The 25,585-nt window shown below is 42.5% G+C and overlaps 1 protein-coding gene across 3 annotated transcripts in view; it reads left to right on the plus strand.

Annotated features, from left to right (window-relative positions):
- Window positions 1–25,585, plus strand: part of myom1a (myomesin 1a (skelemin)) — a 63,575-nt gene that overhangs the window by 15,577 nt on the left and 22,413 nt on the right. For all 3 annotated transcript variants that reach the window (XM_084327961.1, XM_084327959.1, XM_084327960.1), the window contains 15 exons: window positions 3,414–3,458; window positions 3,566–3,727; window positions 4,157–4,318; window positions 5,821–5,962; window positions 6,949–7,148; window positions 8,414–8,470; window positions 8,776–8,906; window positions 11,563–11,746; window positions 13,010–13,184; window positions 14,047–14,168; window positions 16,657–16,853; window positions 18,750–18,876; window positions 19,120–19,295; window positions 20,603–20,717; window positions 22,083–22,236. In XM_084327961.1, the coding sequence (XP_084184087.1) occupies window positions 3,414–3,458; window positions 3,566–3,727; window positions 4,157–4,318; window positions 5,821–5,962; window positions 6,949–7,148; window positions 8,414–8,470; window positions 8,776–8,906; window positions 11,563–11,746; window positions 13,010–13,184; window positions 14,047–14,168; window positions 16,657–16,853; window positions 18,750–18,876; window positions 19,120–19,295; window positions 20,603–20,717; window positions 22,083–22,236 (2,149 nt within the window). The remainder of the gene's footprint in view (window positions 1–3,413; window positions 3,459–3,565; window positions 3,728–4,156; window positions 4,319–5,820; window positions 5,963–6,948; window positions 7,149–8,413; window positions 8,471–8,775; window positions 8,907–11,562; window positions 11,747–13,009; window positions 13,185–14,046; window positions 14,169–16,656; window positions 16,854–18,749; window positions 18,877–19,119; window positions 19,296–20,602; window positions 20,718–22,082; window positions 22,237–25,585) is intronic.

Genomic DNA, 25,585 nt, shown 5'->3' on the forward strand with positions numbered 1-25,585 from the left:
GGCTTACTTAAGTTAGCTGGATAAGCTTCACACTCCCTCTGAAAAAAATGGCAGCCCCCTTCCTCAGAGATCCCATTATACCATTCTGAATAATGTTTTTGTGCTTAGTTTTTCTAGAGGGGTCGCGAGCAGCCGCGGGGGGGTCGCAAGATGATTTCCAGAATGTATTGATTTCATTGAATGTGTGAAATAGGCCTATAATTAAAAACAATTCAAATACACTAAATTGGTAAAAGAAATGCGTTTGAAATGTAAAATAGACCTAAAATGCTGATAATAAATCATATTCAGCCTACAGAGAATGCGTCCCAGCTCGCTGCCCACCTCCGATGCCGACTGGATAACAAGGCTAGCATATTTGTCTTGAATATTTGCAAACATTTATGGACTTAATCTGTCACTACAAGGTGAAAACACAACCATCCTGTCGTTCAATGATAAAATACAAGCGTTCACAAGGAAACTCGAGCACTGGAGTAGAAATGGGCCGGTTTCCAGAGCTTGATGAATTTATGGAGGAAAATGTACACAGTCAAGATGTCTATAACTCACCTCCAAGCCCTTCTTGAATGGTTTAAAAAGTATTTCCCAGAGGAAATCAAGCAACCGAACCTTAAAAACAGTGTTTCAGTCCAAGCCGCTGGCTGAGTTCTGGATATTATCAATTGAGGGGGAATACGCACAGCTATACGACAGCTCATGTTATTGTTGCTTCAGCGCTGTGTGTGAGGGACAGCTCATGTTATTGTTGTTTCAGCACCGTGTGTGAGGGACAGCTCATGTTATTGTTGTTTCAGCACCATGTGAGGGACAGCTCATGTTATTGTTGTTTCAGCACCGTGTGTGAAGGACAGCTCATGTTATTGTTGTTTCAGCGCCGTGTGTGAGGGACAGCTCATGTTATTGTTAGGGGTGCACGATATTGATTTTTTGATATCGATACCGATAACTTTCTGCTCCTCAAGGTCGATACCGATAACCGATAATATATATATATTTATTGTATTATAAAATTTCTTTTTAATGTTTATTCCTGTAGTTTTGACCTAACCAGATTTATCATGACATGAGCGTTACTACTATGAACAAAACAAAGCCAAGAGAACAGTTTTGACTCTTCAAATAAAGTGACTATATTTATTTTTTCCAAATAAATATAATTTGAGTCAATCACAAAATTCACAATCCGTCAATGTCATTAACAATGTGTTTCCCTGAACAATGAGTGAACTAAAAACCAACAGGTATTGTGCCTCATCAGCAGATAAAACATTTGACGCTATAGGAGAGGAGACTGTTGTGGTCTTGGTCCATGAAACAACTATTACTTGGCATTTATAGGACAGCATGCCTCAAAAAGAATTAAATAAACCAAACAAACATCACAGGTCCATATGTCCGTGGTGAAACTTACGTGCTGTGATTGCTGGCTGCTTTGTCACGTGTCTGGTGCGCCCAGCAATCACAGCGCTCCTACTGTAAAATGCGGAAGCAGCCATTTTAGCGAAGGCTAGCTCAGTGATTTTTTTACTCGTTTATAAAAATGATTTAAAATGTTTATTAGCAACGCCGAGCTTTCAAACCCTGTCACGTGTGTGTGTGAAACCCTAATGGAACGCTGGGTACCTTTGAAATTTATATCTGATATATTTTGGACCCACCGCTAGCTTTTAAGCAGTGCTTGGTGGTGCAAATTAACCTGGCTACTATGGAGCAATAAGTGACTGCGTATTCAACCAAGGGTTGCATCACAGTCACGAAAGGGGATAGATTTGCAGCAGCTTTAGCTGCTAGCGCGTCGTCGTAGGCTTTTAACACACCATCGTAGCGGTGGTGATGTTGCAGGTGACTTATTATGTTGGATGTGTTATAGCTTGTTGCCCTTTTCCCTCCTCGTGGAACTTCTGCATTGCATTTGTTACAAATAGCAAGCGAACTGTTTTCCTCTGAAACAAAAAGTCCCACACTAACTGACGCCATGTTTTGTTTACTATCCGCGCTGCTTCTGAAAGTTACGTGACTACGTCACAGCCAGGCATGAGAAAGGGAGCGCTGGAATATTGAAAAACTCCCTCTTCCTAAACCACATGCTATCAGTCGTACCACAGTACTGGCAAAACGGGAGGAGCCTACAGTAAAAACAAACGCCCTTCATCCCAATCATCGGAGCTATCAATAATTTTATCGGGTTTATCGGGATGACGTCATAATTGCTGATATCGGCGCGATAATTATCGAACCGATAATTATCGTGCATCCCTAGTTATTGTTGTTTCAGCACCATGTGATGGACAGCTCATGTTATTGTTGTTTCAGCACCATGTGTGAGGAACGGCTCATGTTATTGTTGTTATTGATTATTGATTTAGACCAGGGGTCAGCAACCTTTTTGACATGGAGTGCCTGTTTGAAATATAGTTGTAACTAGTGTGCCTCAACAATATTCCATGCATCGTAAATATTTTTTCTCATAATCAGGTATTTTTTATGATAATTTTTACATTATTACATCATTATCGTTATTGTTATTATTAACAATATTATTATGATGGTTGTATCAACCCTAAATCTGAGTTGGGGGGGGGGGGAATGCAATGCAGACAAACAGCTGCATACAGTGCGATCATTTCACTCACATTTGCCCATTCATTTTTGGACACATCACACACCATCGGTGTGTGTACTGTACGTGGGCTGTCATAGCTCCACCTACAGGCCTAATGGAGAACACCAGGATGTGAATGGAGGGTGAATGTGAGGTATATCGTGTAAATAAGTTTTGATTGATCGCAAGACTACACTGTAAAAAATATATAATAATAAGTTACCAGAACTTAAAAATACTGAGTTCAGTTACTGTGCATTAAGGTTTTCAGTCTTCAATCCATAATAATCCAGAAAAATAAGTACACAACCACATTATTTCAACCTAATAAAACTATGTTTATTGTCATTGTTTTAAGAACACAAGTTGACTTGGTAATACTCACATTTTGAGTAAAAAATATGGCTTTTAACATGTGCAATGTTCAATGAAATAGAAAAATAAATAATAAAATTAGTTGATTAATCCCACTGGTCACAATGGTGACCGTAATAATGTTTTTGTTATAAGGCTCTGCAAATGTTACTGAATGATGTAGCAATGTATTTCCAGCTAAATTGAAATAATAAACAAATAAAGGGTCTCAATTAAATATGTGGTAGTAAAAAGAACCTGTGGGAGGATTTCAACAAGATAAATGCGACAACAGTGCAAAATATTTCACTATAATATTTCAAAGCAAAAAAAAAAAAAAAAAATAATAATTTTTTTTTCTGCTGCCCCCTGTGCCTATGCAAATGCCCCCGCGTGCCTATGCAGGCACGCGTGCCTAAGGTTGCCTACCCCTGATTTAGACTTTTCTCTCCAGGGTTTCTCGACGAAGATGAAGCAGGTCCTCTTGACCCTAAACCTCGTGAGTCCAAACACTTTTTCATTTGATTTCAAAGTAACGTTTCTTCTTCTTCTTCTTCATAGTATTTCATTTTATTTACAAAGCTAATTTCTCTTCCGTTCCGCCAGATGGCTTCTGTTCCGAGTATGGCGTGACCTTCGAGACGGCCATCCTTGAGAAGTTCGAAGTGGCCTTCGGCCGCGAGGGCGAGACCTTGAGCGTGGGCTGCTCCGTCATCGTGTTCCCCTTCGTCAAGAAATACCAGCCTGAGATCGTGTGGTACAGAGACTGTGAGTAGTCCCCTAATATTCTGTTATTCCCCTAATATTCTGTTATTCCCCTAATATTCTGTTATTCCGTTAATATTCTGTATTCGGTTATTCCCCTAATATTCTGTAGTCTGTTATTCCCTTACTATTCTGTTATTCCCCTACTATTCTGTCATTCTCCTAATATTCTGTTATTCCCCTAATATTCTGTTATTCCCCTAATATTCTGTTATTCTCCTAATATTCTGTTATTCCCCTAATATTCTGTAGTCTGTATTGAAAAAGAAAAAACATATTTATATCGGTAATCAGGCCTTGACAGAAATGTTAATATCGGTTATCAGGCCATGACAGAAATGTTAATATCGGTTATCATCAGGCCATAACAGAAATGTAAATATTGGTTATTGTAACATAAATATTAACATCACATCTCCTCTCTTCCACCAGCTGTGCCTCTGCATCCGTCCAGGTGGGTCCACACTCACTGGACTGGAGAAAGAGCCACCCTGACGCTGGCCCACCTCAACAAGGAGGATGAGGGGATGTACACCCTGCGCGTCAACACCAAGTCCGGCTTTGAGACCTACTCCGCCTACGTGTTCGTCAAAGGTAAAGGAGGGACCCCCGAGGGCTGAGGGTCTTGAATTGTCCTATTTCACCGTGACGAGGCGAGTAGGCGGCACCCCTCCATGAGACATTGTGTTTACGTAGCAAGGAAATAGTGAAATAGCACATTTGTTTGTAAAAGGGTTACAGTTGCTTAACGGGTGTTGTTTGCTTTTAGGGAAAGTGGAAGATACATGGCATGTAATAGCTTTTGGTTTGGATCATTTGTAATTACTGAGGTTTTGTTTGCAGAGTAGAGCACCGTATTCCAGGTCACTCAGCAGATGAATGTGGCAGAGAAGGGTAGAAGGCCAGAGTTACCCTGCGCTGTCTCTTTAAGAGACAGAGCCCTCTCCCCACGGCATAGGGTTTCTGCCATGGAATGGCGCTTCTAAATCTGTCCCTGCATGGCAGCAGAGCCCCCCGCCCCCCGGCGTACGTACCGTCCAGAATGACCGGGTTGGACTTGAAAAGCTGTAACTGTAAGACTGTATGTTCATGACTGTTGCCGTGACGTGACCGGACACGACGGACCGAGCTGAGGGCTCCATACAGTAGCTGCACTGTTACGACATGTGCAGCACTGGGGGGGATATTAGGAGGTCAAAGAGTGGAACCCGGCTTCTAATGTGACTATGTAATGGAGCTTGTCCCGATTTAGAAACGGCACATCTGACAAGTGTGTGTGTCCTGTACGTGTGTGTGTGTGTCCTGTATGTGTGTGTGTCCTGTGTGTGTGTGTGTCCTGTACGTGAGTCTGTGTGTGTGTGTGTGTGTGTGTCCTGTACGTCTGTGTGTGTGTGTGTGTGTGTGTGTGTGTGTGTGTCATGTACGTCTGTGTGTGTGTGTGTGTGTGGGTCCTGTACGTGAGTCTCTGTGTGTGTGGGTGTGTGTGTGTGTGTCCTGTACGTGTGTGTGTGTGTGTCCTGTACGTGAGTCTGTGTGTGTGTGTGTGTGTCCTGTACGTCTGTGTGTGTGTGTGTCCTGTATGTGTGTGTGTCCTGAATGTGTGTCCTGTACGTGAGTCTCTGTGTGTGTGTGTGTGTGTGTGTGTGTGTGTGTGTCCTGTACATCTGTGTGTGTGCGTCATGTACGTCTGTGTGTGTGTGTGTCATGTACGTCTGTGTGTGTGTGTCCTGTACGTCTGTGTATGTGTGTGTGTGTGTGTGTGTGTCATGTACGTCTGTGTGTGTGTGTGTGTACGTCTGTGTGTGTGTGTGTCATGTACGCGTGTGTGTGTGTGTGTACGTGTGTACGTGTGTCTGTATGTGTGTGTGTGTGTGTCATGTACGTCTGTGTGTGTGTGTGTGTGTGTACGTCTGTGTGTGTGTGTGTGTCATGTACGCGCGTGTGTGTGTGTGTGTGTGTGTGTGTGTACGTGTGTCTGTATGTGTGTGTGTGTGTGTCATGTACGTCTGTGTGTGTGTGTGTGTGTGTACGTCTGTGTGTGTGTGTCTGTCATGTACGCGCGTGTGTGTGTGTGTGTGTGTGTGTGTCTCTGCCAGATGCCGCTGTGGAGGTGGAGGGTGTGCCCGTGGCCCCCCTGGACGTGACGTGTCACGATGCCAACAAGGACTACGTGGTGGTGACCTGGAAGCAGCCAGCGGTGGAGGGCAGCAGCTCTATCCTGGGATACTACATCGACAGGTTGGTCCGCTGACTGACGCCTCTTCTTCTGTGGTTCTTCTGACCGAGCCTTACCGTACCCCCAGTAGGACCTTCTTCTTCTGTGGTTCTGACCGAGCCACACCGTAACCCCAGTAGGACTTTCTTCTTCTGTGGTTCTGACCGAGCCACACCGTAACCCCAGTAGGACCTTCTTCTTCTGTGGTTCTGACCGAGCCACACCGTAACCCCAGTAGGACTTTCTTCTTCTGTGGTTCTGACCGAGCCACACCGTAACCCCAGTAGGACTTTCTTCTTCTGTGGTTCTGACCGAGCCACACCGTAACCCCAGTAGGACTTTCTTCTTCTGTTTCAAGACAGAGAAGCCATATTCCATGAACCATATTCATTCCATACCATATTGCATATCGCTGCTGTCGGGACAAAACCTCATAACTCCAAAAACCCAACTTTTCAGCAGATGAAAAAAACTAACACAGATTTGAGGGTGAATAGAGTTAGGAGGTTTAGACAGATGATCGGTTTAATGCTTTCCCATTGTTTAAACTTTGTAAAACCCACACACACATATGGAGGATGATCTACGGAGTTGATTTATATAATAAAAAAAAAATTCAAAAAATGGAGTTATGAGGTTTTGTCCCGACAGCAGCGATATCTTCAATCAACTCTTGTTAGAATAGAATAGAATGAATAACCTCTTGCAAAATTAGATATCTATCATTTGCAAAAAGTGACACCCACCCTTACAAAGATGAATAGGACGAAGAGGTAAGACACATTATAGAAGCTGCTCTGAGTCAAACCTCCCAACATTAACGAGGATATAATTGTCTGTAGTTTTGGAAATGCAACTCAAGTATCAACACCGGGTGGATTATGATATAACCCTTTGGAATGAAACCCCCTTAGTCATGTGTCTAGAGTAGACCATGACAATGGAACCACCGTGTCTCCTTGTGAAAGCTAACTCGTGGCATTGTGTGTGTGTGTGTGGTGTTTGCCAGGTGCGAGGTGGGCACACACCACTGGGCACAGTGCAACGACGCCCCGGTGAAGTACGCCCGCTTCCCCGTCACTGGCCTGGTGGAGGGCCGTTCCTACGAGTTCAGGGTGCGGGCGCTCAACAGGGCCGGGATGAGCCACCCCTCCCGCGTCTCCGAGCCAGTGGCAGCCATGGACCCCCACGACAGGGCCCGCCAGAGGGGTAGGTGTGTGTGTGAGTGTGTGTGTGTGTGAGTTTGTGTATATGGGTGGGTGTGTGTGTGTGGGTGTGTACAGTATATGTGTGTGTGTCTGTGTGTGTGTGTGTGTGTGTGTGTGTGTGTGTGTGTGTGTGTGTGTGTGTGTGTGTGTGTGTGTGTGTGTGCGCGTATGTGTGTGTGTGTGTGTGTGTGCATTGATGATCAAGATTCAAGATTCAAGGGGCGCTCCAGTAGCACACCACATAGCGTGCTGAGTCGCGAAGCGGTCGTCCCGGGTTCGTTTCCCAGTCCAGGCGACCATTTGCCGCATGTCTTCCCTACCTCTCCTCCCGTTCTCCCTCTCTCCCTCTATCGGTCCTGCGTGGCCAGAAAAAGCTGAAAATGCTATAAAAAAAAATAAAAATACAAAAAAATAAATTCAAGATTCAAGAGGTTTATTTATCACATACATACCAGGGCATACAGTGAAATGTGGTTGGCCATGCCCGCTTCGATTGTGCAAGAATACAACAGTAAATAAATAGTAATAAAATAAGTAGACTTTAAATGTCATATCATTAACTTTAAAAAGTGATTACAAGATAAGATAAGATATTCCTTTATTCATCCCCTTGGGGAAGTTTGGGGCGTCATAACAGCATGGGGAGGGGGAGGACAGGAAGGGGCAGGGTAATAGTAGAAAGACAGATATACTGTAGTGTAGGCAATACAAAATAATTGGAATTCTTTTGGAAAAAAATTAACAGTATAAACAATATAATTAACTAAAAATATAAGAATATGAGAAAAATATACAGTGTAAACAAAGGTGCAGATGAGGGTCTGTATGGCAATAGATTTCCAATAGGTTTCACTTCCTGTTTGGGGGCCATTATGGGCCACGTAATACATTTGTAGTGTGTACAGTAGTTCCATAGTATAAATATTTATAGGCATGTTAGACTTTCTCTTGGCAACTGGAGTGTGTTTCTTCACTGAGCGCTTATCCTCCTCATCAGGGCATCAAGTGTCTTGTGTTTCATTATAAATTCATTGGTCCTGGAATCACTGACCTTTTCCACGTAAACAACAAGCTTTCGGTTCAACGCCGTGGCGTCAGTGCGCGCGTGTGTGTGTGTGTGTGTGTATATTTTGCGCGTGTGTGTATTTTGCGTGTGTGTGTGTGTGTGTGTGTGTGTGTGTGTGTGTGTGTGTGTGTGTGCTGTGAGGTGACCCATGAAATGAGCCATGGAAGTGAGGAAAGTGCCTCTTCTCTCTGTCCTCCCAGCCGGCCCCTCTGCTCCCTGGACCGGGATGATCAAGTTCACGGAGGAGGACGCCACAGGTGAGATGATCTCCACACTGGACTACAGTCACCGTGGTGACATTTGAAGCTTCAGCTCCTTCAGCCAGCCTTTCAGTGTGACATTTCACAGACGGAGCTTTTAATACAGGGTATCTGCAGGGTATTAAAAAAGTCTTAACATTTATTAAATTCATAATTCTCAATTGAAGGCCTTAAAAGGTATTAAAAAAGTCTTACATTGAACTGGATGAAACCTGCAGATACAGTACCCTGTAATAGGAAACCCCGACATAGAACTATGCAAACAACGACTCACTGTGAACGACGTGACATTCTTCCTGTAGCCGTAGGTGGTGTGCTCCCTGGAGAGCCCAGCGATGTGGTCGTCACCGAGGCAACCAAGAGCTACGTGGTGCTGGGGTGGAAGCCCCCCGTCCACAGGGGTCACGAGGGGGTCATGTACTACATTGAGAAGGTGAGAGGGGGGCGTGGAGTCTTGGTGTCTTGGTTATAATGCAGCATAGACTGTGGTGTTATAATGCATCATAGACTGTGGTGTGTTATAATGCAGCATAGACTGTGGTGTTATAATGCAGCATAGACTGGTGTTATAATGCATCATAGACTGTGGTGTTATAATGCAGCATAGACTGTGGTGTGTTATAATGCAGCATAGACTGGTGTTATAATGCATCATAGACTGTGGTGTTATAATGCAGCATAGACTGGTGTTATAATGCATCATAGACTGTGGTGTTATAATGCAGCATAGACTGTGGTGTTATAATGCATCATAGACTGTGGTGTGTTATAATGCAGCATAGACTGGTGTTATAATGCAGCATATACTGTGGTGTTATAATGCATCATAGACTGGTGTTATAATGCAGCATATACTGTGGTGTTATAATGCAGCATAGACTGTGGTGTTATAATGCATCATAGACTGTGGTGTGTTATAATGCAGCATAGACTGGTGTTATAATGCAGCATATACTGTGGTGTTATAATGCATCATAGACTGGTGTTATAATGCAGCATATACTGTGGTGTTATAATGCAGCATAGACTGTGGTGTTATAATGCATCATAGACTGTGGTGTTATAATGCATCATAGACTGGTGTTATAATGCATCATAGACTGTGGTGTTATAATGCATCATAGACTGTGGTGTTATAATGCAGCATAGACTGGTGTTATAATGCATCATAGACTGGTGTTATAATGCATCATAGACTGGTGTTATAATGTAGTGCGAAAACCGGGGGAGAGCAAGAAAGATGGTAGCTCGCTGCCTGGTTACCACAGGTAGTTTGCTTAGCAACCACAACATTTTGCACGATGCACACATAGAATTCTGAAATACTTTAGATGAGAACTCCTCTTTCTTCCTCCATCCGTGGGTTAACCCTTTCAGGTGTGCGTATTTGGACTATTTTCTCAAAGTTCAATGCTAGAATTCCAGAACTCCAGCATATAAAATCATAACTAAGAGGCAACAAGACGGGGCAAAGAGCAAGGATAACCGATCATACAACTTGATTGACAAAGGTTAGAGATCAAGGTTTTAAACTCTGCAACAGAGGGGAGAATCTAAAGCTTTAAGGACGGTTGGAGTTCATTCCATGAGCTAGAGGGGCATCATAGTGAAATGCAGATTTACCCTGCCAGTCACTAGAACAAGTATGTATATGTGTAACTGGGAGGGATATGCGAAAAGACACATTTAAATTGCCTCGTGTACATTGACAATAAATGTATCTTCTTCATCATCTACTGTTGTACTGATTGTACAACTCTGTTGAACTCTGACCCCATCATACTTATTCTATTGGCTTACGCTGGACGTCCCCAGAGTTTGCACTGAATAAGGAAAGTCTGCTTTTAGCTTCTGTGCTCCTGACACGTGGAATGCTTTGCAAAGCACCTTAAAACTCAATACTTTAATATCCATCGGTCAGTTTAAAGCTATAATAATAGCCAACCATGTCTCCTCAGTCTGTAGTTGTTTTGATTGATTTTAATAGTTTAATTGATTGACTTTTCTGTTTTGATATTGTTTTTGTATTATGTATTGTGCCTCTCGACATCAATGTAAACGAGAGCCTGCTCTCAATGGCGCTCTTTGGAGATGAAATGGAGACTGAATGATGTCTCATCACACAAATAGTCTGTTTGTAAGCAGTCAAACATTAAAATTCATGGACTTAATCAAATTCAAATCTGCACAAATTATGTTTCTGGCAATTAAAAAACAAATTACCAAGCAACATTCAAAAAATGTTCACGGCTAGAGAGAGTGTTTATAATTTTAGAGGGACATTAGCTTTAAAGCAACCTACGGTACGTACAACTCTTAAAAGTATGTGCATTGCAGTTTGTGGGGTATCACTCTGGAATGGTCTGGATGCGAATATAAAATTAAGCAAAAATATCAATACATTTAAAGGTAGCTATAAACAAGCACTTATGGACACATATAAGAGAGAGGAGCTTGAGCACTAATGTGACCCTATTATTTTTTCTCATTTGGATATTTGGATATATAAAAAACTGTACTTTTGGGGAGCTCCAGTAGCTCACCACGTACCTCGAGCGCTATTTCGGCGCCGGGGACAACCGTGCTCGTCACGGATCTGGGGTTTAGCGAGTTCGAATCCCGGACTGCAGCCGTGCCTTTCCCAGAGTGTCTTCCCCCCCATCTGTACCCCTTCAGCCTGTTTCTGTCGGTCATTCTTGACCAGAGTAAATGCGATAAACGCAAAAAAGAGCCAGCGGAATGGCCAAAGTTTAAAAAAAAAAAAAAAAAAAAAAACTGTACTTTTATTTTATTTTTTATTATTTGTTATATATATTTTTTTTTTATTAAATTATAATGTCAAATATTGTAAGGAAGGGCAGGGCTTGATAAGTTGTTTTACTTCCCCCTGTTCCTTCTCGAACACTTATTGTATGGAAATAGTCTTTGACTATTTACCTTTTTGTTTTTTAAACTTGTTTTATGTTTCTATGTTCGAGACAAATAAAAATCAAATCAAATCAAAATGTCCCCTTGTGTCCCAGTGTAACACTCTTTGGAGGTGAAATGGAGACTGAATGATGTCCCCTTGTGTCCCCTTGTGTCCCCAGTGTCTCAGCGGCACGGCGACCTGGCAGAGGGCGAACACCGGCATGCCGGTGAAGTCTCCGCGCTTCGCCCTGTTCGACCTGGCCGAGGGCCAGTCCTACAGCTTCCGCGTGCGCTGCTGCAACTCCGCCGGCGTGGGCGAGGCCTCCAGCGCCACCGCAGAGTTCACCGTGGGAGACATGATGGGTGAGCGAGGCGTCCGGTCTCGTCCTTTTTCATCAACACTCATACCGCCGCTGTCCGGGGCGGAAAACCTTGTATCGCCAAAAATGGTGCATTTCATAATACCGTAATTTTCGGACTATAAGGCGCACCTGAATATAAGCCGCAGCACCTAAATTGAATGATGTGCACATATATAAGCCGCACTGGACTATAAGCCGCAGGTGTTTTAATGTTTAATTACCATATGTAAGGGTTTGTGCACAGAGGGGATTGTCGGGAAAGAGATGGCTGTTTGAGGAATCTCCCATTTATTAACATTTTTGTTTAAACAGTAACGGTAGCTAGGTACTAAGTAACGTTAGCTCACAGAACGATAGCTAGTTAGCCAGCGCCAGGTAGGTACTAACGTTAGCTCAGAGAACGATAGCTAGTTAGCCAGCGCCAGGTAGGTACTAACGTTAGCTCACAGAACGATAGCTAGTTAGCCAGCGCCAGGTAGGTACTAACGTTAGCTCACAGAACGATAGCTACCGTAGTTAGCCAGCGCCAGGTAGGTACTAACGTTAGCTCACAGAACGATAGCTAGTTAGCCAGCGCCAGGTAGGTACTAACGTTAGCTCACAGAACGATAGCTACCGTAGTTAGCCAGCGCCAGGTAGGTACTAACGTTAGCTCACAGAACGATAGCTACCGTAGTTAGCCAGCGCTAGCCAGCACCTGCGAAATCAAATGCCAAACTGATGATATCAGACATAAAAGTAAAAGAAATGTATGCATGATGATTTTTCTTTATTGTGTAAGAATGTTACCTTTCAAAGGAGACCAGACTCATGCATGTGCTATAAGTATAACGTATAATAAATCGCAAATTACTTTATTTCTTAGTCTGGTTTGTTACAGAATGCTGAAATTGAGATCAATCAAGAGTTTTTTTTCTCCAATGGTCAACTGTTCTGGAATGTACTTGAAAGTACTGCGTTTTACTTTTACCTCGAAATTGAGCTTGAGTTTACAAAAGGTCCTTTGCGCTATATATATATTATTCCTAAAATTGCTGCACTGTGATTCACTCGTATACCAAAATCCATTTTAATTGAAAATGTTTGCTTTTCGCATCAAATATTGATATGCGATTAAAATGTGATTCATTTCTATTAATGAACTATAAAGTCTCTAATTAATTCGATTAACATTTTGAATCGAGTCCCACCACTAATAATTATATATCAAGCATCTAACCTTTTCCATTCATCTGTCATATCCTCTCTCTCTCTCTGTTCACAGACCTGCCCTCAGCCCCGGGCACCGCGGTGGTCACCAGGAACACCAGCTCCACCGTGGTGGTCAGCTGGGAGGTCTGCAGCGAGGCCAAGCACACAGTGGGCTACTACATTGAGTACAGTGTGGTGGGCAGCAACCACTGGAAGCCCTGCAACAACAAGCCCGTGAAGAAGAACAGGTACCTTAACCAAGGCCTTGCTGGGTCCATGAGGTCACTACACACTCTCTTACCGGGGTCGCCCTGGGGTCAGTTCAGTTTAGAATTGACGTCAAGTCAGGAAGGAGATTTAAATATTGTAACATTTTTAGCATAAGAAGTCCTTTGTAGAAGTCCACTGTAACCATTGTAATCATAATAAACATAACTACCTACCTCATACTTTACCCATAACAACTCTGTATGATAGCATGTACAATAGTGCTGTATACGTATATTTATATATTATATTTTACCGCACATATAGAGTATATATCCATATCTGTCTGAATATACCTGCATATAATTCTGTATGATGGCATGTACAATAATGCTGTATACACGTATATATATATATATGTATTCTTGTGCTGTATAATTCAATTCAATTGAAAAAACGTTATTAGCCCCGCGAGGGGCAATTTAGAGCATAATACGGCAAACAGCTGCATTTCTACACATTCAAGACAAAACAGGGACAAGAGACATACATGACACTTCAAAGCACAAGAGACATGACACTGCCAGAACGGGATCCCTACATTGTTGAGCTGTCAAGTCCAATAAATAAATAGATTCGGTCAGTACAAAAAAAGTGTAATGACAATACATTTGAATCTAATCTAATGTAATCTAATCTAATATAATATCATATTTGCTTGGATCCAGACCCTGAATCACCAATCGGTAGTCCCACTTACTTTAGAATTGTATGAAGGGCAAAACAAATGCAATTGCAGTCTGATTATCAGGCAAGGTGTTCCTGTTCCGTCTTGATTTTGTCACTTTTGCACCGACACGACTGAGGCTCTTGACTTGACGTCTTTGTCCCGGCTGTCTCCAGGTTCGTGGTCCATGGCCTTCGCACCGGGCTGACTTACGTGTTCAAGGTGAAGTCGATCAACGCCGCAGGATACAGCCAGGGCTCCCACGAGTCTGATCCTGTGCTCGTCAAGGCTGCCATCTGTGAGTGTGGAGAAATAAGTATTTGGTTCTGTTAACGGTTCTGTTCGCTCTGTTAGCACTGTGACTGTGACAGTGTCCCCATCTCTCTCTTCTCTGTTAGCACTGTGACTGTCACAGTGTCCCCCATCTCTCTCTTCTCTGTTAGCACTGTGACTGTCACAGTGTGTCCCCCATCTCTCTCTACTCTGTTCGCAACTGACTGTCACAGTGTGTCCCCCATATCTCTACTCTGTTAGCACTGTGACTGTCACAGTGTCCCCCATCTCTCTCTACTCTGTTAGCACTGTGACTGTCACAGTGTCCCCCATCTCTCTACTCTGTTAGCACTGTGACTGTCACAGTGTCCCCATCTCTCTCTACTCTGTTCGCACTGACGGTCACAGTGTCCCCCATCTCTCTCTACTCTGTTAGCACTGACGGTCACAGTGTCCCCCATCTCTCTCTACTCTGTTCGCACTGACTGTCACAGTGTCCCCCATCTCTCTCTACTCTGTTCGCACTGACGGTCACAGTGTCCCCCATCTCTCTCTACTCTGTTCGCACTGACTGTCACAGTGTCCCCCATCTCTCTCTACTCTGTTCGCACTGACGGTCACAGTGTCCCCCATCTCTCTCTACTCTGTTCGCACTGACGGCCACAGTGTCCCCCATCTCTCTCTACTCTGTTCGCACTGACGGTCACAGTGTCCCCCATCTCTCTCTACTCTGTTCGCACTGACTGTCACAGTGTCCCCCATCTCTCTCTACTCTGTTCGCACTGACTGTCACAGTGTCCCCCATCTCTCTCTACTCTGTTCGCACTGACGGTCACAGTGTGTCCCCCATCTCTCTCTACTCTGTTCGCACTGTGACCGTCGCAAAAATTAAGCCACGATCCTTCCATCTCTCCCAAACTCCCATCTCTTCCATATTGATATTTTCCCTCATCTTTATTTGTATTTCATATTATTCACATCCTTACATTCGGCTTCTCACGGTCCCCTGTGCAACTTTCCATTCCTCCGAAAGCTAGATCCTTCTTCAACCCTCAAACACTCTCAAACAGCTCTCTCCCCATTCTTCTCTTTGGCCATATCTGGTTATAAAGCTCTTGTGTCTAAACCCCCGCCGGCTGCATTTCTGTACCTTTTCACGCTTCTTCTCGTTAACACTTCTCCTCAGTGTGTCTGACGCCATATGAATGTAGTATATTATGGTGCTGCTGATTGTTGCTGCTTGCCTGTGCGCCTGGCACCCTACTCATCCCCTAACATTAGTCTAATTGGTGTTGGTCATTTTACTGTATGTCAAATGCTTACTTGTTGATAAGATAAATGATACATTAGAGGAAGTATGTATAGTGTTTTTGACCTTCCTAATTAATACAGTTCCTGTGCTATTGTGTGGGCTTGAGTTGTGTTTTGCCATTTGACACCCTCTTCAGGGGTGCCTGTCGGTGCCTGTCGGTGCCTGTCGGTGCCTGTCGGTGTCTGTCGGTGTGCATGGTCCCGGTGCAGCCTAAAACACTGTCGTTCTTAGAGAGCATGACCCTAACGAGCATCTCGCCTGGCCTGTTGGAGTTTCTTAGGTCAAAGGTTACCCTGCTTCTGGTAGAAACGGTAAGTACATTATCCATTCTAATAACCATATATAGACCCAAGAGACGTGTGCCTTGTCCACACACGTGTGTGCCGATATCTTTGAAAACGTAGTATTTTCTCTGCGTAATGGCCACATGAAAACAACAACGTTTTAGGTCACTGAAAACGAAGCTTTTTGAAAACGCCTTCCAGGGTGGAAAACTCTTTTTAAAACTCCCCTTTGCCTGTATACGTGTGGACGGGTGAAACAAAGCTAAAACAGAGCTTTTGGAAAATATTAACACCATGAGCAATGGCCCTGTCCGCACATTTTTGGGAAAATGGAGTATTTCCTCTGGAATCGGGACAATGGAGAGTTCCATGCAGCCTGCCACCAGGTCAGTTCATACGGGCAGAGGGCACGGTACAGAGCTTGGTCCCAGGATGTGGATGCTTTTAAACGTAGCTTAAAAACCCACCTTTTTAGTACAACTTATTTTTTTGACCCTGATATGCTTCTTTTTTATCTGTTGCATTAAATGTTTTTGACCTGTAGCACTTTGAGATGCCAAATGTAAAGTGCAATATAATTGTTTTGTATTATTATTTGCATTGTTTTTGTGGACAGAGATATAAAACACCGTTGATGTGGACAGTAATTCTTTTTGAAAATCGAAAATGCGTTTTTAAGAAATATCCGCGCACGTGTTGACATGGTCTTGTTTGCATGCTCAAAGGACACACCCTGCTCCGTGTGCAGAGTTGCAGATCGATGTAGGAACACGAATAACCGTTTAGATTCTGCACAGCGTTTTGGTGACATTCCTGCAATGCTTTTCACTCATCGTCATCGTTGATGTTGGAGTAATTTGACCAGTGTTCTACGGGACCTAACGATAGTAACCGGTGACTCTCCTCCCCCCCCTCAGCCCGCCCTGGGAAGCCCACCAGCGTGAGCCTGGTGGAGGCCGTCAGGGACCACATGGTCCTGAGCTGGACCGCACCCGCTGACAACGGAGGAGCCGACATCAGGGGATACTTTGTGGACTACAGGACGGTGAAGGGAGGCGTGGCCGGACAGTGGCACGAGATCAACCACCGGGAGGTCACCTCCACCTCCTTCCTGGTACGCTCAAGTTTTGTCTTATTTGTCACGGTACATGTACCTTACAGTCAAATGCTTGGTCCTGTATGAGCCTCCTGAGATTGTGCTTCATACAGTAAAACAAGTCAAAAGAATAAAGACCAAACACTATACAAAATAGACAATATACAAAATGAAAGTACAAATGCAAACAAAATGCAAAAATTCAAAGAACGAGGTAGAGATGTAGTGCAAATCTTTTTAGTAATAAATAGATCAAATAGATCAAATATGTGTTAAGTGTTTAAAGTGTCTAAAGTGTGTTGACTTTCAGGGAAACAGAATTAGTTTGTACTTTGGAGGGAGGATGGTTTGGACTCATCCGCATACAATGGACCTACTTTGAACTCTGCCCTCTTTTCTTAATCCTCCAATCACAACTGGACACATAGGCATAGCTTTAGGGGGGGTTGTAGGGGACATATCCCCCTCAATATTGAGAAGAGGTAAATTTGTCCCCCTCAAACAATTAAGCTAATATGAAAGACAACCCCCTCCCCAAAAGAGGTAAAAAAAAATAAGGGGGTGAAAACATTTATATATCCTTCTTACCTGTAACTATATATTAACCAACAATTTCAGACACCCCTACAGGACCGTACCATCTCAACCTTGCAGATGTGCCTCTCACTCACGTTCAGTCAGTGTAGTAGGTAACGTACTAATGTTGTCTTTTTCTTTACATAAATAAAGACATGTCCACCATGAATTGATGCAGAAAAGGCACAGATTGGTGCATAAAACTACACAAGAATGCAGGAAATGTGTTTGACACTCAAAATATCCAAGGGGAGGACCCCCAGACCACGCTTAAATTGTCCCCCCCATGTTGAAACCAAACCTATGGCCTTGACTAGACAAGTTTGTTATTCTTTGTCACGATATCCAACTTTGCCATGTAATGCAAGTCATCAAGGTGGCATGCAGGTTAACTTTAATGTTGCAATGTTTTATAAATGATGAAATAAAGGTGAGATGATCCATTTTGTCATCAAAATCTTTTTGGAATTAAAAACATTTTTATATACAAATGTAATTTTTTTTATATAATTTGTATAAAGATTAGGGGTGGAACGGTTCACAAAATCGACAGTTCGGTTCGTATCACGGTTTTAGGTTTACGGTTTTCGGTTCGGTTCGGTATATGTTGTTTTTTATTTAAAAAGAATTTAACACTCCAAAAATACCATACATCAACATAAGATATATAGCCTAAAAATAATCCAACTTTTCAGTTATTCTCAAGGACGTAGTCATGCAAAAACTGAAAGAATGAGGCCATTTGACAGCACATTATTTTGACCTTTTATAATGTTTGGCACACAAAGACCGAACTGACTGAAAAATATAGGCAACATTTGTCAAAGTATTAACTCGTCAATATACCCCCCTTCCCCACTAATCGAACTGGTGTCGTGGAGTCACTTCTCTGTGAGCGTTTCCACGGTTAGCTTGCGGCTAACATTAGTTAGCTCGCGGCTAAAGTTAGTTAGCTCGTAGCTAACGTAACGTTATATAACCGTACAATACACACATGCCCCGAATGCGTACCGTTCGGTACGACCTCCACGGTTCGGGGCATGTGTGTATTGTTCGGTACATGGTTCGAATGCGTACCATTCCACCCCTAATAAAGATATTTCATTTTTATATATAAAAATGTAAAAACAAATTATATTTTTAAATATGAAGAAAATATTTTTTTATATAAACAAATATATGCTTTTAATATAAAAAAATATATTTAATATATTTTTTTTACTTGTTATATATAAAAATATAACATTTTGTAAACTCCTTGGACCCATTGATGATATTGGTGTGTAGTGTAGTAGCCTTCAAAACAATTGCTCTAATCAAGTCTCTGTTTCTCCTCAGGCTGAGGACCTGAAGGAGAACATCTTCTACCAGTTCCAGGTGCGCGCTATGAACATGGCTGGAGTCAGCCGGGCCTCCCTGCCCACCATGGCTCTGGAGTGCAAGGAATGGACCATCACTGTGCCAGGTACCAACCCTACCGCTCATCTGTGTCTACTCTTAAAGGGCAATTCCACCCATTTTAAGAATTTAAGACCTTTATTCAAACTCGCAAAGGCAACTGAGGTTTCCCTCATCTACGGTCACGTCGAGTGTATCTACAGAAATAATCAAAGAAAAAGCATATGAAATCATAACGATGAGTTAATAAACGTCACGGAGTGATCTGGTGTACCTGACCTGGCTGCTCCCCCCCCCCCCCCCCCCCCAGGTGTCCCTCTGGGTCTGCATGCGCTGGAGGTGCGCGACACCTCCCTGGTCGTCCTGTGGGAGCCGCCCACGTTCGACGGCCGCAGCCCCGTCAACGGATACTACCTGGACATCAAGGCCGGAGACAAGGGCTGGATGGCTGTCCACGAGAAGGTCAACAAGAAGAAGTACCTGAAGGTAAGGAGGCACGTATGGATGGGACTCACCCTCCAGCCTGGTTTACATTTAGTCATGGTTCACGTCTTCAGACGGATGGGACTCGCCCTTCAGCCTGGTTTACATTTAGTCATGGTTCACGTCTTCAGACGGATGGGACTCGCCCTCCAGCCTGGTTTACATTTAGTCATGGTTCACGTCTTCAGACGGATGGGACTCGCCCTTCAGCCTGGTTTACATTTAGTCATGGTTCACGTCTTCAGACGGATGGGACTCGCCCTTCAGCCTGGTTTACATTTAGTCATGGTTCACGTCTTCAGATGGGGATTGTGGGTATTTTTCGAGACGAGGGCCTGTATGTATACTGTAGATTGTAAGAGTAGGAGCACTGATCTAGGATTAGGTGACGGGTCACATGATCGTGGAATTTCACTAGGTAGACTGGACTCGGATCAGCTCCTGTTGCACGATGCTTTACTGAGCCCCTGTTGGTTGTAGTTTGAACTGTGGCTTCATTCTGAATGATGTAATTTGAACGGCATACTATACAGTGTTATAAATGAGATGTACTTAGGGTGTGCAGTAAGTTTGACGTTTCCAAACTGAATACCGGTAAGTCTTTATGAAATATGTTTTGAAGTGATATACCAAAAGCCTCTATTTTCCCACGGTTGACTGTAGGGGTGGGAATCACCAGAGGCCTCACGATACGATACTATCACGATACGTGTCACGATAAGATATTATTGCGATACTAAATATATTGCGATATGTTGAGTATTGCGATATTAATATTGCTATATATTGTGATTTATTACCTTTTTTCAACTGCAAAGTAAAACTTTGTCAACATGTTTTATCTAATAAAATAAAGTCCAGTCTGTTCATCTCACTTCAATCATTTTTATTGCAGAACATGGTATTTTCTCAAGCAGACAGATGTAAACACTGTAATCTGTGTTGCATGTACCTGACAAACTGAACTGTTTGTATTACAGTCATATTCCAACTTAACTGAATGCACACATGTGCGTGTGTGTGTGGACTACTGTACTATTACAGGTATTGAAAGGAACAATGCAACTTCCTTATACAAAAAAAAAGAAAATACAAATATATATTTTTTTAATAAATAAATAAATATTAAAATATCGATACTTGGCGTCCCTGTATATCGATACAGTATCGCCACGCAAAGTATCGCGATACTACTACGTATCGATATTTTCCCCCACCACTAGTTGACTGTATTATATAAACCAGATCTGAATGCAGAGCGTGTGAAACGATGGAGAGTATGTGTTCAGCGGCGTCTTCCTCTGCATCAGGTGACCTCTCTGAAGCCGGGCACCGCCTACGCGTTCCGCCTGCGCGCTCAGAACCTCGCTGGTGTCGGGAAGGCCTCCGCTACCCTGGGGCCCGTCCTGGCCCAGACACGCCCTGGTGAGTGGGCCTTTTGTGTAACACACACACACAGAGACACACACACACACACACAGAGACACACACACAGAGACACACACACACACACACACACACACACACACACACACACAGAGACACACACACACACACACACACACACACACACACACACACAGAGACACACACACAGAGACACACACACACACACACACACACACACACACACACACACACACACAGACACACACAGAGACACACACACACACACACACACACACACACACACACACACACACACACACACAGAGAGACACACACACACACACAGAGACACACACACAGAGAGACACACACACACACACACACACACACACACACACACACACACACACACACACACACACACACACACACACACACACACACACACACACACACACACACACAGACAGACACACACAGACACTCACACACATTTGAAAAGGTAACAGCGCCTCCTCCAAATTGAACGGCTTCCTATAATTGCTGATACTGAGCAGTACCTGCTTGGCCTTCCTTTTGGGGAGACCGGCTATTTGTAGGCCCCTCACAACCAACTTGTGCACATGCCCTAGGCTGCCAAAGATAAAAACTAGGAGTTTACATCTGTAGCCTAGCTGTGAGATGGTCTGCTGTACAGTAGCTGTTGGTATTTCAGCATTTTGGTTAGGAAGGCTTCTTCTAAGGTGTAGTCAAAAGTACAGCCAACCTCAAGAATGGACACCTCCCTAAGGTGTTCATTTACCACAAATACATCAGGGGTGTTAGCTGTAATACTAGAGAACATGGAATCATCATTGCACAGGTTGAACATGCTTGGCTTCACAGTAGAATGCTTAAACAGCGTGATGGAGGACCTAAAAATAAGAGAGATATCTTTCGCTATCAAATCTACTATTCTGTCATGCCATCCCAAGATGTGGGACATGGTTTCAGCTATGTGGTTATTGTCATGATGAATACAGTGAGGAGCATGACTGCCTGGAAACCAGATGGAGAGATTCAGTTTAGATGGTAAGACCTGTAATCTCGCTTTCAGAGTAAAGATAACAATGCACTCATCTATGGCAACATTTTTGAACACAGAGTGAGAGACAGAATGGTCCGCAGCAGGGAGACACGCAATCTTCCCCTGCAGTCTCAACTCAGTCCATTGTTCCCGCTGTCTTTGTTGTTGAGACACACACACAGACACACACACACACAGACACACACACACACAGACACACACACACACACACACACACACACACACACATACACACACACAAAACACACACAGACGCATACACACACATGGAGATACAGACACACAGACCCTGAACATGTGTGCTCCTCCCCCAGGCACCCATGAGATTGTGGTGGACGTGGACGATGACGGAGTGATCTCCATGGTGTTCGAGTGCTCAGAGATGACCTCCGGCTCCCAGTTCATCTGGTCCAAGAACTATAAGAGCATGGACTCCTCCCGCCTCACTGTGGTCACTGAAGGGGGCAGGTACGTCCTGTGTGTGTGTGTGTGTGTGTGTGTGTGTGTGTGTGTGTGTGTGTGTGTGTGTGTGTGTGTGTGTGTGTGTGTGTAGTGTGTGTGTGTGTGTGTGTGTGTGTGTGTGTGTGTGTGTGTGTGTGTGTGTGTGTGTGTGTGTGTGTGTGTGTTAAGGCTGTCCCCGAAGCCTGTTTTTGGGATTAGAACTTCGTCAGGGTTTTTGAACGAACGTTCAAACATTCGTTTTTAATTAAAAAAAATCTTTTTAAAAACTCACATTTTTATTTTTATAATTTTTTTTAAATTTTATAATTTTTTTTTCAAACTAAATCCTCAATTTGTTTAATGTTGTTTGATTAATCAAGTGATTAATCTGATTAAACGAGTCTAAAAAAAAAACAAAAAAAAATTAAATCAGCCCAGAATATAACTCATCAGTTTATTTTAATACTATAATATTATGTAGCCTAATCTTTATCTGCAACTGTGAAGAAAAACCCCATTGGTTTAAACAGAATTAATAGAAGAAAAAAAAAAAATATATATATAATAATAATTTTTATTACAAATTTAAAATTCAAATGTTGATTTAGAATTTGAATGCCAACGTAACAAACGAAGGTTCGAACGTTCGAACGTTTGGGCTCAGCCCTAGTGTGTGTGTATTTTGTGTGTGTGTGTGTGTATTTTGTGTGTTTGTGTATTTTTTGTGTGCGTGTGTGTGTAATTTGCGTGTGTGTGTGTGTATTTTGTGTGTGTGTGCGTGTGTGTGTGTGTGTGTGTGCGCGTGATCTCTGTAATACAGTACCCTGGCTCTCATGATAGAATATGTATGTGACATTTACCTCTACTGACTTATTCAACAGCTTTAGAATCCATCTCCATAATTCATCTCATGACAATCATAGCCCCTCCCAGCCAAGTACTATAGTTTATGGGTATATATACACACACACGGATTACACCGAGTACATATTCCAATTCTGGCCACCAATCAGCCTAATTACCTGTCATTTACCGCTCTAACGGGACGGTAGGGTCACGGTATACCGACCCCCCCCCCCCATTAGCAGTCTAGCTACTTCCTTAATTACCCTTACGCACTGCTCCCGCCGCCCTTGCCGTGTCCCGGTCACATTGGGTTTCTGCTGAGGGGACAACGTCTGCACTTGATGCTATTTGGAGTTCAATCAATCAGCAGCTGAAATCCTCTTAGCCGCTCTCACGCCGTTTGTCTGTCTCCGAGTCACGCGGGTTCACAGGATTTACGTAGAAAGTTGAACACGTTTGAACTGCGTAGAGTGAAAGATCTACACATGTATCTGCTTTAACTACCAGTACCGTCCATACTTCACCTAAATCAAATCAAATTTATTTATACGGCCCGACAACACACGTTAATGTCCCCATGGGCCGTACATGTCTTCTTTAAACAGGTCAAGAAGAAAACATAACAATAAGTCAAGAACAGAACAAGAACACCATAAGGTCCAACAAATTTTAAATAAATGCAAATAAATGAAAGAATGCAAGCACTCCCAGACGTACGCAAAGGTAAGGAAAAACTCACTAAAACCTAACAATAGGGAAAAATGCTCCACAGGCAGTGTGGAGGAGAGAAACCTTAGAAGGGCCATTCAAGGGGGGATCTCCCTTCTTAGATGTCGGTGATAGTAGTGTTGCAGACTAACAGTTGGTAAGCATGCACTCAAGTGTGTAGTGAAACACAGATGAGTGCATGCAATAGCAACTGAACATTTTGAAAGATTAAAGATAGAGCTGATAGCGATAGCAACTGAACATTTTGAAAGATTGACACCTCTCCTCAGTAGCTACACCTACATGTATCTGCTTTAACTACACCTATGTGTATCTGCTTTAACTACACCTACATGTATCTGCTTTAACTACACCTATATATATCTGCTTTAACTACACCTATGTGTATCTGCTTTAACTACACCTATATATATCTGCTTTAACTACACCTACATGTATCTGCTTTAACTACACCTATATATATCTGCTTTAACTACACCTACGTGTATCTGCTTTAACTACACCTATGTATCTGCTTTAACTACACCTACGTGTATCTGCTTTAACTACACCTATATATCTGCTTTAACTACACCTACATGTATCTGCTTTAACTACACCTACGTGTATCTGCTTTAACTACACCTATGTATCTGCTTTAACTACACCTACATGTATCTGCTTTAACTACACCTATGTATCTGCTTTAACTACACCTACATGTATCTGCTTTAACTACACCTATATATCTGCTTTAACTACACCTACGTGTATCTGCTTTAACTACACCTACATGTATCTGCTTTAACTACACCTACATGTATCTGCTTTAACTACACCTATATATATCTGCTTTAACTACACCTACATGTATCTGCTTTAACTACACCTACATGTATCTGCTTTAACTACACCTATATATCTGCTTTAACTACACCTACGTGTATCTGCTTTAACTACGCCTACATGTATCTGCTTTAACTACACCTACATGTATCTGCTTTAACTACACCTATATATATCTGCTTTAACTACACCTATATGTATCTGCTTTAACTACACCTACATGTATCTGCTTTAACTACACCTACATGTATCTGCTTTAACTACACCTATATATATCTGCTTTAACTACACCTACATGTATCTGCTTTAACTACACCTATATGTATCTGCTTTAACTACACCTACATGTATCTGCTTTAACTACACCTATATATATCTGCTTTAACTACACCTATATGTATCTGCTTTAACTACACCTACATGTATCTGCTTTAACTACACCTATATATATCTGCTTTAACTACACCTACATGTATCTGCTTTAACTACACCTACATGTATCTGCTTTAACTACACCTACATGTATCTGCTTTAACTACCAGTACCATCCATACTCCACCTCTCCTCAGTATCTACACCTACTAAGGCTGAGCCCGAATGTTCGAACGTTCGTTCGTTACGTTAACATTCAAACTCTAAATCAAAATTCAAATCGTTTATTTTTAATTAAAAATAATTATGTGTCTATTCATTCTGTTTAAACCAATGGGGTTTTTCTTCACAGTTGCAGATAAAGATTAGGCTACACTAATATTATAGTATTAAAAAAAACTGCTAAATTATATTCATTAAATAAAGTTGATTTAATAAAAAAGAGACTCATTTAATCAGATTAATCACTTTATTCAAATTGAGGATTTAGTTTGAGGATATTTTTTATTTAATTTTTTTATATATATATATATATATATATATATATATATATATATATATATATATATATATATATATATATATATATATATATATATATATA

The sequence above is a fragment of the Notolepis coatsorum genome, assembly GCF_963971535.1.
Source record: "Notolepis coatsorum genome assembly, chromosome: 13".
Classification (NCBI taxonomy): domain Eukaryota; kingdom Metazoa; phylum Chordata; class Actinopteri; order Aulopiformes; family Paralepididae; genus Notolepis; species Notolepis coatsorum.